Source organism: Synchiropus splendidus, chromosome 9 (assembly GCF_027744825.2).
Source record: "Synchiropus splendidus isolate RoL2022-P1 chromosome 9, RoL_Sspl_1.0, whole genome shotgun sequence".
In the NCBI taxonomy this organism is placed as follows: domain Eukaryota; kingdom Metazoa; phylum Chordata; class Actinopteri; order Syngnathiformes; family Callionymidae; genus Synchiropus; species Synchiropus splendidus.
The window spans coordinates 10,172,034-10,185,456 of NC_071342.1; the positions used below are offsets into that span (position 1 = coordinate 10,172,034).

At 41.2% G+C, this 13,423-nt stretch overlaps 2 protein-coding genes across 2 annotated transcripts in view; both read left to right on the forward strand.

Annotated features, from left to right (window-relative positions):
• Window positions 1–1,481: 1,481 nt before the first annotated feature.
• Window positions 1,482–3,532, forward strand: znhit2 (zinc finger, HIT-type containing 2). Its single transcript, XM_053876014.1, has 2 exons — window positions 1,482–1,570; window positions 1,730–3,532. Coding segments are annotated over exons 1-2 (1,665 nt in total). The 5' UTR covers window positions 1,482–1,568; the 3' UTR covers window positions 3,393–3,532.
• Window positions 3,533–3,881: 349 nt separating this feature from the next.
• Window positions 3,882–13,423, forward strand: part of lrpprc (leucine-rich pentatricopeptide repeat containing) — a 48,325-nt gene continuing 38,783 nt past the window's right edge. Inside the window, exons 1-11 of the mRNA XM_053875990.1 lie at window positions 3,882–4,168; window positions 5,020–5,222; window positions 5,472–5,594; window positions 5,750–5,871; window positions 6,205–6,263; window positions 6,339–6,425; window positions 6,770–6,896; window positions 7,007–7,151; window positions 7,399–7,553; window positions 7,719–7,824; window positions 7,911–8,018. Coding sequence (XP_053731965.1) covers window positions 3,990–4,168; window positions 5,020–5,222; window positions 5,472–5,594; window positions 5,750–5,871; window positions 6,205–6,263; window positions 6,339–6,425; window positions 6,770–6,896; window positions 7,007–7,151; window positions 7,399–7,553; window positions 7,719–7,824; window positions 7,911–8,018 — 1,414 coding nt within the window. The 5' untranslated portion in view covers window positions 3,882–3,989. The remainder of the gene's footprint in view (window positions 4,169–5,019; window positions 5,223–5,471; window positions 5,595–5,749; window positions 5,872–6,204; window positions 6,264–6,338; window positions 6,426–6,769; window positions 6,897–7,006; window positions 7,152–7,398; window positions 7,554–7,718; window positions 7,825–7,910; window positions 8,019–13,423) is intronic.

The following is a 13,423-nucleotide window of genomic DNA, read 5'->3' on the forward strand; positions in this document are numbered from 1 at the left end:
AACAAAAGGTAAATAATAGATTTGGATAAATTATTCAGGCAGTGCATTGATGCTTTCAGCCCAGAGGATGTGGGCCGACCTTCCTGCTCCATTCATGAAATAACATGTATGAAAGGAAAAATGGAAAGGGATGGAAAACGGAGGAGACCGGGAAAGAAGTTTACACTTGGCTGTCAGTTATTATACACACAGCATCTACAACATTTTCAATTCCCCCACTAGTTCTATTGCCTTTGGTTATTATTGCTAATAAATATAGCTGTAATTAATGTATAGTTTTGTTTATGTACTTAGCCTCAGCGTTTGCTTGTCTTTTGCTGAATAAGATGATAAAAGGCAAGTTAGAGAGGCTGCACAGCCATGTCACATGGTGTGCCAAGTCAGAGGAAGGTAGACATGAGGAGGCAGCAGACTACCCAGGAATGTGGGCACGAAAGCCAGGGGCGGGGCCAAGACAGCATGCCACGTGTCAACCTTAGACCCCCTCGTCCGGCCTGCTAACCCACGGGCTCTGTCAGACCGCACAGGAGCCCCTCGGCCCGGTCAGGGGTAGACAACCATCTGACAACTCCCCACCTGCATGACCTTTAGCTTGATTGACCACCTGCAGGGGACAATCACCTCATAGCAAACAGCCCTATGGGAGATGTAGACACGGCACACCGTCAGAGAGACACAAACACAAACAGACATGAGAAGAGACTGACAGAAAATGAGAGACAGTAGAGAGACAGCAGCATGCACAGATGCTTTGTTCAATCATTGGTGCACTTTCCAGCTGCAAGTTCATCATGATATGTAATATAAACTATTTAGAGCTGAGAGTCACTTTATTTAGCATGATCACTTTAACACGACAGTGAGTAAGTTTTTGACAAATCTTGCCTCTTATTGCCTCTGTTATTGCAATTAAATTATTCATCATTCCATTATTTTGTTTGTCTTCAGCAAAGAATTTTTATTAGTACTTTTGATGTGAAGTGTGGAAAAATTTAATAAATCATAAAAATGTATCGACCAGTTTTTAATGTTACACTTTGGTTGTTATGATTCTTTCATTTCAGTCCTAATAACAGCCATTTCGATTCTATTATGTTGTCTATGTGTAGTTTATTTACTCAGCGATAAATATTATGATGATCTGATTTCCTTTTTTGTTTCTTTTTTTCTAAATAATATAAATATTCTGACCGCTCTAGCTTGTGTCCGTCAAACTAACAAGCATTTGCCAAAGTGAATTAAACAACTTTTCCACCATATTATTTGACACACAAACCCCGAGATAGACTTTTAAAATAATGAACACGATAAATGAATGAAATTAATTTAGGTTCGGCTGTCCAATAACCTAAATCAAATATTTTATTAATGAAAACGGTGTTGAAGTATGGCGATGATGCATATTAAAGCCTTTTGGGAAGACCGTTGGTGCTTTGACTAGTTTCACGAAAACAGTGCGCTGTCGCTTTAAATTGGAATTACGTCATCAGTCAGCCATCATGGCGGCGGACTGACGAGGAAACACAACAGCAACGTTGGTTAAATCTAAACCGCGTGCATCGTCATATATGTGAGTTTTACGTGGGTAAAATACTACGGTTTCCAAGCTTTATGTAACTAAAAGCGAGGTTATTGTAGCAACGGGTGTAAATTGTTCATGTCACTTCAGAGTGAACTTAAAATATGCTGTGAATTATATTGAGCTACGTTTGCTTTTTTTCTCATGTAGGTACTTTGGATGTGCCATTCCTTCATTTTATAGGGCAGGAATTTTGAAAGACATGAATCCAATTAGAAGACGAAGACTTCCTCAATCTATTAGAAATCTTCTCACTGATGTTGGTCCAAAGGAGGACTGGCAACCTGAGCCAGAACATGAAGTCCGAGAGGGAATCCTGGTACCAGCGAGAGGAGCCACCTCTGGACCTGAAGACTTCCTCACCCCAGCTATGCGATCGGATGAGGAGAACACAGGGAGGATGTGTATGTTGTGTCGGCGCAAACCTTCCTGCTACACCTGTCCACGCTGCAACCTGCATTACTGTGGCTTGACTTGCTACCAGAGCCCAGACCACTCTGCCTGCTCGGAGGAGTTCTACAAGGAGTCAGTTCTCCACGAGCTGAAGGATATGGGGAAAACAGAGGCTGATGGAAGGAGAAAGATGCAGGAGATTCTTGTTGGACTCAGACAGAAGGCACACACGACAGATGGTGGCATGAAGAGTTTGCTGCAAGAAGTTGGAGTATTGCAGGACAGTGACGCTGGTGATGCAGAGGAGAGAGTCCAGGCTGTGGAGCTTTTGTCCAGATTAGCAGAGATTCAGGAATCTGCAGCAGAAAGCGACTCTGAGATTGAGGAAATTTTGAGGAAGCTAGAAGCACTTGGGGGTGGAGACGATGTGGAAGATGAATGCATGGTTGATCAGCTGTCACCTCTTGATATTGATAAACTTTCAGAGGAGGAGCTGTGGGCGCTTCTCAACAACAAGGAGAAGGAGAAGTTCATGGGCTTGCTTCGTGGTGGTGCCATTGGTGGCCTGGTGCCAATCTGGAAGCCCTGGTGGGAGGAGCATGAGAATTCAGGGCAGGCACTGGTTGAGGTTCTGCAGGGTGACTTGAGTAATGCAACCTCTTTACCTAGTAATAAAAGTGAGCACAGAAATGTGAAGCCAAAGAAAGCTGAGAGGAGACAACAGAGTGGCATTCAAGGTTCAAAAAAAGGTTCAAATGTGCCTCCGATTTCTTCGAAAATACCCCAACTGAGCAACTTATGTGCCAATCCGTCACCACTGGTGTGTTACAGTTTAGTTAATGCTCTCTTCTGCTACACCTTCACCCTTTTCCTGTTTAATGGGGACACAGACTCACTGAAGTTTGAATTCATTGATATGATTCTTTCTGTTTCTGACGCATTTAACTCCAGCAGGGTCTTCTCTTCAGTACAAGAAGGCTTGGCATGTGGGCAGGCTCAAATATCTGGTGCTGGAGTGCACCTGGAAATGGAAAATTCAGGTGCTGTGGTCAGAGCTGTGGAAGCTGTAGCTCACATCCTGACTGGCAGAGATAGAGCTGATGTGGCAGGATACTGTCTCGCTGCCTTGAGTCAGCTGCGCTCAGTCTTCCACCAGGCCAGATCCGGTCTGTCCAAGGAGGGCGATGAAGGCTTAAGGAGACAAAAATACTTCCTGGGGGGTAAGAAGTGCGAGTTCTTTCAAGCCTGGGTGCTTGGCAACTCGAGCCAAATTCGATTACTGGCCATCGAGTTGTGGAATGAACATGGTAGAAGGGTGCATGAACTGAACCTGATGAACCAGTCAAAGTCAGCTGTTGAGGAAAGCTTAAAGAAGGGGAAGAAAGAAGGAAAGATTTTGATTGAAGAATTGAAGCCATGAGTATTTGCTCATGACAATTTATACTTGTAATGTAATAAACATTCATTTGTAAGCATACTGTCTACAATTCCTTTTTGGCATGTTTTTTTAACTTGTTATAACAATAATAAAATCATTTTGTTTAGGACGATACTTCAACGCTGATTTAATTTTATTTATTCATTTTTAATGTAACATTAACTCAAGAAAGTGACTCTAGAATAGTCCCAAGAGGAACCAGATATGGTATTGAATTGCATTCTAAAACATTTTTTTCAATTTCTTCATAAGTTGTTAGAGGTTAACAGATCAACCTCGTCTGGCAGCTAACAATCAATTCAATGTCATTTATCGTATTCACGTAAAATACAAACGCACTTGTAGACAAATTGACTTGACAGTGGCACATTCACTCATTTTCAAATTCTTACATCTTTTTTAGGAACGGCAATACCGCATCTATTCTTTGAAACTTCCACAAACTAGCAGTACTTTAATATTCATACTTTATGTTGATGGTGCTTGATGGAAGCACATTTAAGGACGCCCAACTCTCGCGGTATCTCGTAAAATCTCGTCACGTGGTACGGATGCCCTTCTACGCCTGCGACAGAAAACATGGCAGCGCTCTTGAGGTCCGCACGGTTACTTAAGTTTTCGCCTTCGGGCTTGCTCCACATTAATGGGACCAACAGAACCGGTCCATCTTTGAGTCGACTGTACAGCGGAGCTCTTGGCTACAGAAGAACCGGCGCTTGTCACCGACAGACTTTTTTGAATCAGGGCAATGTGTGCAGGTGAGCATCACCCAGCTAGCCGGTGCGGCTAAGCAACACACATGTCATTGAGGATGAATGACCTCTCGCGGGTATGAATGCTTCCAAATATGAATTGGACATTAACCGCTTACCTATATTTTCACTCCGATACGCTGCAGTCTGTAAACTACGTCATTGACGTATAAATCACTCGCTTGTATAACCAGTGTGACAGTTTCGTAACTAGTTTAATAGAAACCATACATACTACATGGTTTTGTCTTTGCAAGTACGCGTCTTCTTTTTTATTTTGGCGAGTTGCATTTGTCTTGAGTATAACCGTGGCTCAATCTTTGAAAAATGTCTGATATCGAGCATGTTTTAGGAACTAACGCTCATCTGCTAAGCATGACTCTACTAAATGTGACTACGTATTGTATATAACGGTGTTTTCTATGAGCGTTTGGGTCAACCTTTCAAGGTCAAGAGTAAGACCCTTTACAAAATACAAGATGGCTATACATTGGGGGCAATGGTCCCTAAAGGTGGCCTGTGTGATGCCAGGGTCATGGAGTTATGACATGTCATGACAAGTACCACCTCTTTAGTGTCGTGGGAAAAACGGTAATCTGAAATTTGTTTTTTTACTCGATTCATTTGTATGACATCATTATGGGCACAATGCAATGAACTTGGTGTTAAAATTGATGAAAAGCTGCAAATATATTCATAGTTTTTTTTTACTGGTATTTTGAAAGTTCAAATGAAGAAGCTAATCTGAAAAACGGAATGAAATGTTTTTGATTTTACTAACCTACTTATGACACTTTCCACATCTATTTATGAACACATTGCAATTCTGTGTTTTTTCCCTCTCATTTGCCTCACAGTGTTTATGGGCCATATATGGCAGGATGTGTTCGTAACTTTGCCACTGCCATGGAACCGAATGAAGAGGCGGCTATAGCGGTTCGATCCAAACAAGCCAAGCAGTTTGACTGGGCACTGTCCAAGCTAGACAGCTCTGTTCGGCGGACAGGTCGTGTTACCAAGACCTTGCTGCTTCAGATCTTCCATGACATCTGCAGGACAGGTATGCTTGATGTCAATGATGTCAAAGAAGGAGCACAGCAGTCTTTTTTATTGTAGCTCTTGCTTACTTCAAATGGAAAATATATTTAATTCTGTTTGTCGATATAAATACTGTAATGAATACCACCCTCTTTGACTCTGGGAGGAAGCTTTTTACTTAAATTACAAAATATTTTAAAATTACAACTGAAAGATGACCGACTCAACCTGATCACTCTCTCATTTGCTTTAACTTTGTCTATGTTTCCAGGTTATCCTAGTGGTAATCAAGCCTTGCTGTTGCTGCGTAGCTGTGGGTCCCTGCTGCCAGAGGTTCCCCTGTCAGAGCGTACAGAACTTGCCCACCGTGTTTGGGATAAGCTGAAGGACCTGGGTAATCAAAATTAGATTCCATATTTACCCTGATGCATGTGATAAGAATTGACATTGCCTGGTTCTCCATGCACTTAATTGGGTCCTTTCATTTCTAATTTGATTTGCTGTCTGGGTCACCTGGGTCACCTATTTTTGTCCTATTTTCATTCTCAGGAGCTCAATATGATGCGAGCCACTACAATGCTCTCCTCAAAGTTTACCTGCAGAATGAGTTTAAGTTTGCACCCACTGACTTCCTGGCCAAAATGGAAGAGGCTGGTGTGCAGCCCAACAGAGTGAGTAGCAGCAAAGCACTCATCCAGGTTTTATGCTTAGATTACTCGTGTAAGAATTTCTCCTAAGTTACCTGACTCTGCCCAGAGACGTATGTATGTAGACTGTAGGTTAACATCTTTCAGTAATTCAAAAGTGGAACTACCTCATGTGTCTTATGTTGTTTTTGCAAATGGCAGTTTAATGTGACTGATGAAAATACTGAACACGAGGCGTATGCAAAAGGGGGAAACCTTTTAGTTGCTCAAAACTTAAAAACAAGACATTTCTTCTAGAACTTTTTTGCCTGTGTTGCTTTAGTTTGAGCTCAGCTTCATTTTCACTACTGTTTGCAGGTAACTTACCAGAGACTAATTGCTGCCTACTGCCAAGAGGGAAATATTGATGGCTCCAGGTATGAACTCCAGATGTTTGCGATATTCTGCATAAAGAACAATGAATTGCTAAAAACCCATTGACCCCCTTTCAGCACCATATTGGGTTTCATGAAGAGTAAAGATCTCCCAATCACTGAAGCAGTTTTCAGCTCGCTAGTCACTGGACATGCCCGTGCAGGGTAAGGGCCACCCTTTCGTTTGTAGAATTGTTGTGAACAATGCAGCGTGATGTATATTCTTGTGAATGTTGACACATTGCTCTGTCATTCATTGCTATACCAGTATCAATTGTGTTGGCCTGGATGAAGCCTCTGAATTTCTGGAGGTGCCCATCCTATGATGGGAGAAGTCATCTTTATCTAAATAGGGCCATTGGTAACATTGTTTTTCTGGCTACCATTGTTGTCCCATGAATAATTTTAATGTTTAGGAAACTATTTATTCAGACTCAGATTATTCTTTGCTTTGAATTATACATTCGAAATGTTCTTTTGTTATGACAAAATGCCACACCTCTGTACAGCAACATTGACAGTGCCAAAGAGATTCTGACTGTGATGAAGGGAGCTGGAATTGAACCTGGTGCTGGAACTTATGTTTCACTGCTGAACGCCTACGCTGAGAAGGGAGACATTGAGAGCCTAAAAGAGGTGAGCTAATAATATACTCTATCATCTATAATCAGTAGCCTCAACTGCTTATATTTTAAATTCCTTCTGCATCCTAACATGTCTTTTCAACTCACTGTCCACCTCATTAGACTCTGGCTGCAGCAGAAAGTGCAGATTGTATTCTGATGGACAGGGATCTAATGCAAGTGGTGTACACTCTGGGTGTGGCTGGCCACCAGGAGCATATTCCACAGATCTTGGAGCGCATGAGACATGAAAGGGGATTCATTCCAGGTAAGTGCAAAGACATCATTTCACTTCCCTTAGTCCTTCAGTTCCAGTGGGACTAAGAGTTGTAGTGATTGATGTATTCCTACTTGTGTCTCCTTTCACTGAGATGTTATTGAACCATAGTCATGTCCACCTGGATGAATAGATGCTCTGTCACTGCTACGTTTGTAATGCATATTGTGTATAGTCTTTATAAACATTTCTTAAGAGAAGTGAATATTAAATATCTGTATTTTACTTCTCTTTACAGATGCCATTAATTTGTGTCTCAGCATGATCACTCAACACCAGGAGGACACAGCTTTTGCCATCCTCAAGTCTTTTCCTCCACTGGAGCAGGACGTATACGCCAGTGACACCGACCTAGGCAACTTCTTCCTTCGACACTGCGTCAACATGGACACGGTATTTAGAAAAGCATGGATGATTTGTGTCAGATTATTATTATGTCATTATGTTTTCACTGCAATGCTGTATATTATAATTCTGTCTCAAGTGTACATTGTGATGCTCCAACATAATGTGCACACGTCAGTGAAATTGGTTTTGAAAAAAAAAATTATTTTGCAGCCAACGGACAAAATATTACACTACTGCAAAGAGCTTCTGGAATCCAGGAGTCACTCCTCACCATTCACCTTCGCTCTGGCCTGTGCTCTAGAATCTAAGAAAATGGGTATGTGTCACACCCATCGGTTGTTAAGTCAAGTTGTGTATCCTCCATTTTCACTGGGCTTCAGTTAATTGGGCCTGTCTGTGCAGGTATGTCCTTTGAGTTGATGAAGAATATGCAGGAGCAGGGTCTCCCCATCAGGCCACATTACTTCCGGCCCCTGTTCACTCACCTTGCCAAAGAAAAAAACACAGCTGGTATGTACTCGCCCGATGAAAACTCTTTCTTACTTTCTTTCTTTCTTTCTTTGTTTCTTGACTTCTTTCTTGACTTCATTTTCATTGCTATGGTTACTAAAGTCGTTACTTTCCTTTGTGTATTATTTTATGCCATTACGATGTTCCAAAACCTGTTGTATTGCTTTAGTATCAATCTCAGTGCTCATGCATTTGTGATGCTTTTCATCTGATGCCCTAAGTGAACAGTTGTCCAATCATTTCAAATGCACTTGCTTCAACAAATTGATGCTTTTAGTCACCAACTCTGTAATCCAGTCATTCGTTGGCACTAGATGTTACTGCAAGCGAGCGAAATTTTTAGGTGTTGCTGTCTGCTATTTTTGTCGCTTGGAGCAGATAATGACTTCCGCCTGTTTTTTTTTTTTTTTTTTTTGTCGGAAAGAGCTTTTAAGGAGTGTTCCCCTCAAATATTAATGTGAGGCTGAGTGGTCCAACTGGGACAGATTTCACCGGACTAGTGCAGTCAAGGGCAAAGAGGTCTGATCGCTGTATGAGAGCGTTTGAGCAGGAAGCATTGAAAAAGAAAACACACACTAAAAAACATGCACGTGTCTCTCTAGACCCTTCCCTGAATAGATTGCAAAGTCTAAAAGTCAAAACTTCTTGTGTCAACCACTCTTAATGGTTGAACTAAGAAGAAACACTGACTTTTGTAAGTGGGGTTGAACATGACTGTATTCCACCTTTTTACTGACTGAAGTGTTTCTTTTGCTGTAGGCAATGAATAATCTTTCCCTCATAATTTGTAAAGTCATTCAGTACCTTAATTTAAAATTGAGTCTTCAGAAATGAAAAATCCTAGTCTCTTTCTGTCAGAACGTTGATCTTCATTTTATTAAAAATGTACAGTCAAACAAGTCGCTGGCAAATCAAGAATTTAATATCATTTTTCACATGATACATTTTCATAATGATTACATATTTTTATTGAATTCTTGCTTGTTATTTATATTATTATTGTCATTATTTATTTTTTTATTATATTATTTACACATAATCCATTTCACTCAAACATCCAAAAAAACAAGAAACTGTTGCCCAGAGTTATTTCTCCAAGTTGGTCAGCATTTTTTTTCCACAGGTAAAATGTAGTCAGTCCATGCAACCATTGGGCAATGCTTGGGCCAGACATACTCTTTCATATCACTCCTGTAAATTTCTTGTGAAAAACATAGGTTCATAAAATGAATCTTTGAACTTATTTGTTTTGCTTTTGCTGTAAATATTTGAAGCTGCATTTATAAAAACCATTGTTTTAGTTTATCCTACACATAAATATATAGGTAAAAGTGCATTGTTTTGAAAAGTCACGTTGCTCCTACCTTGACTGCATGTTCATTTGTGCATCCTCATGTGCATTTTCCACTATTACTCCGGTGCAGTGTGACAAGCGGATTGCACCCCTGTTTATAAACACAGACTGATCGCTCACAGTGGTCGAAGTGACTGCTCACAGAATTTGCGTGCTTGCTCAGACTCGGGAAGAATTAGAGGCGACATTGGTTATGTTTATTTTGCAAGAAAATAGCTGAAACAAATTGCGTAATACGGACCATTTTAATTAACATGTTTGGACGGTGTGAGAGATTACTGACGATCATGAAGATTTTCACCAGTGAAGTACAGATCCAGATGTCATAAATTATCAACGAATGGTCTGGTAATCTTCAGTAACTTGAAAAAAATCAGTGTCTTTCCTCCTCGCTGTCCTCCTTGTCAAAACAGCTGCAGGATCACTGCAGTGAAAACGGTTAGAGCCCAACATTATTCATTTAAGTGAATTTTTCTGTTCATAAAATCAGATGTTTATCAGCCTAATGTCTGCTACAGAGATGAGCTGTGTAGTGGTAACTGCGTTATTTTTCTTGGTACATTCTGATGGGGCACACTTGTGCATGTAGAGTGAGGGAGACAGTCGCCAGTCTTGTCCTTTGCGGCAAGATACCCCTCTGGAATGGGTTTTAGCCACCCCCCCAAACCCAAATGGCCCCCAAAGAATAAATGACTATGCTGCCACGTAAAAATAAAAAATAATATATATTTTTTTACACAGTAACGCATCTCTAAGACTAAGTAAAAAATGTATTTGAGACAAAGTGGAATCAGCCTTTGACTCAGTACATTCAGTGGTTGAGGTACAAGCCACCGATGGTGTAGCCATCATTGATCCCCCTTTAGCCGCACGCACGCACAGACACACATGCAGGCACACGCATCATATGATGAACTGCTACCATCCTAATTCTGCACACTTTACATTGATTATTGACCCACCACGCTTTAAATTTTCACATCTTGTGTAGATAAGACCTAGTTCCTACCATACCTTTCTAGTTTTTTTACATCAATATACAGTGTCTTATGTATAAATGTTTTTGTTCCTGATTTGAGGAAATGCATGCTGAAGAAATCCAGTTTATCAATCTCCATCAGTTGAAACTTACTGAAATGGGTTGATTAATAATGACGTTTTCCTTGTTTCAATGTGACTTATAGGAAAGGCAACTGACTTAGTGTTAGTAGTTGTTGATGAAAACAAGTCCAGGATTATTGTGATGTTGAAAACAGTGTTCTCGTCGCTTAGGGGTGTTACCGCACCTATGAGTATTGGTCTTACCCTGACTGGCCTTCAATTTTCTGAGTGCATGTAGGGTAGAATCAGCTCAGTGACAGATGGCAAACATTTGGAGACTTGTCAGAATTCACAACTCATTAGCAAATGTACGCTGTCAAATGTCTTCAGTGGCAGCTCGGCTTTTAAGTGCTTCATCTGTGGCGAGCTCCGGCTCTCTCTTTGGGGTTTTTTAGAGCAATTAATAAATGATGCATTTTCACCCTGTCGGCTAATTGACAACATTAGAGTTGGCAGCGAGAGAAAACTGGTTAGACCATTGTGTCGGTACGCCTCTGTGTGGTCAGGACAGATTCTTGGTCTGAGCGTTGAGACGAGTTATCGCATGGCTTGGCAGCAAGGCCGAGACGACGAGACAAGTTTAAATGCACACAACTACACAAACTGGCCGTGTGAGAAGAGAGGAGAACACAAGGAAGGAAAGTGGAGAAAGTTCTCTTTAGCACACATTTGCTCGTTTCAGATGGTGTTGGTCTTTACCCTCATGAATGATGCAACCTTCTTTTTCTCCGCTTGCTCTCTCACAGTCTTTGACTGCAGGAGGTGTGTGTGTTTGCATTCGTGAAGGAGAGGAGGGGGCAGTGGCATTTCGGGGGGCAGTGCAGGTGATGTGACTGATGCAGAGTGACTTGATTTCATGTAAATGCAAGCGCTCTGAGGGAATTCACTTTGGATTACGCGCCCCACTGTGCACTGCCCATGAAATATTAAGCGCCGTGTCACTTTTTGTCCACAGGTGTCACTAGCGGGCTGAGAGGCCTGAGCCTCGGAATTGGAGGGGCGCAACGGGGAGGAATGCATTTTGATGAGGTGTGGATTTGGTGGGTTTAGCGGAAGCATATGCTGGGTCAAACTTCCCACCTGCCGCCAGCTACTCTCCCCTTGTCAGTCTGTGCACGGCCACTTCTCCTGACCATTTCTGACACGCTAGAAAGGAGTGACTAGTAGAAGGGTGGTTTTTCTCCTCTGTGTTTTAGGTGATGATAGTTTGTCCCTCCTTCTTCACGTTTATTCACATGACCTCATCTTCAACTTTCTGTTTGAGAAAGTGCAGCTTGTCACCAGTGAGTTAGGACTTCACAACTATACTTCTGTAGAGGTTAATGGAATGATGGAAAGACTTAATGACAACTATGAGGCTAAACATTACATTATTTTTTTAGATTTAAAAATTATGCTGCAAAGAGGAACAGGAATTCAAAACGATGTGCAGGCTCTATTTTTAAATCAAGACACTAGTACTGTGCAATAGGAACCAAATTTTGTATCTCTGACAATACATGTCCAGTTATAGTATTGTGTTGTCATACATGCTTGTCTTTTCTTTTTTTTTTTTCGTATTTAAAACTTTCAAGATTCCCTGGTGAAATACCATGAGCAGTAGCTGGGCATGCATTGAGTTACGACTTGAATTACAATTATAATGTAATAGATCACCTTCAAGTTTATTAGTCCCTGTTCAACCCTGCGTTCTTCACCAGGCTCTCCGTCTCTACTATGCTATTTGCACACGTGTGAGGGAGACAGTATTTGCGTGCCACTGAGTATTCACACCAACCATGAAGAAATTTAAAAAATGGTTTATTGATGATCACGTCAGTAAACACAGACCACTTGAATACAGTTGTGTATGTTCTATCTGAAGGTTTATCTAACGTTTAACCAAAAGAACCACAACATTTGAAGGATATTTTCAATGAATCTGCTGCTGGTAGTGTTCGTGCACTCTGTTAACAAACCTTGAAGAAAGAGAGAGGTGTTGCCCCGTTTCAATTACTGAAAAGCTATCCTTAACTCAAATGCCTGACCCCCTTAAATAGACTGGCCTTAAGTACAAGTGTCTTCAGTTTGCTCCATTGTGGGGGTCAGAAATGTGCTCTCTAAAATCTGACTGGCTCCTTCTTTCGTCCCCAAAATCTGTCTTTGCCTAGCAGCCATTTAAGTCCACCTTGTGAGAGTCATAGACACAGAAATGAAGAGACAGATGGTGTGAGAAGAGGAATGAAAGGAGAAGTGACAGGTACTCATGTCCAACGATGGGAGGAGATGACAGCAACCGGTTCACCCCACTCCTCTTTTCCTCTTTTCTCAATCTGCACTTCTCCTCCGTGACAGTTAACCTGCAGACATGAATCTGATGATGATATCTTGTGACCACTGCCATGTTCTACTCACTACTTTGATATTTCTTGCGTGGAATTGATGTCAGCCTTTGTGCTGACCAACGTATAGCAGCTTTGAGTCTGCTCGGTTTGACTTTGTACCAAGTATTTGTTTAACTTGTTCAGACGGCAGTGAAAGCAGAGAGGATTACTGGTGATGCGGATTATTGAAACTCCAGGGGTCATTGTTCAAGTGACACCCACCCATGTTTTACATCACATCATTTGTGTTGAATTTTTACCAGATTGTTCTTATTCTGCAGGTGTTAAAATTGTGAATGGAGTTTTCTGAATTTATATTTATTTCATTTTTTGAATGCATTGTAAATGCTGTACACATTTGTTTGTACTGGTAGTATTCAGAAAGAAACATGGGTAGGTGATTGTTGGTAAAGAACCCTTCTTAATGTGAGTTCACATGCTGGGAAAAAAATGCTTGGTGGAAACTCAAAAGTGCTGATGATGGAACTGCTTGTGTCCGGTTGCTAAAAAGGGTTCAAGAAAATGCCGACTTGTGCGTTTATACCGCCAGCTCTCTGTTGTTTTCTGTCTGGCTCACCGTGAAATTG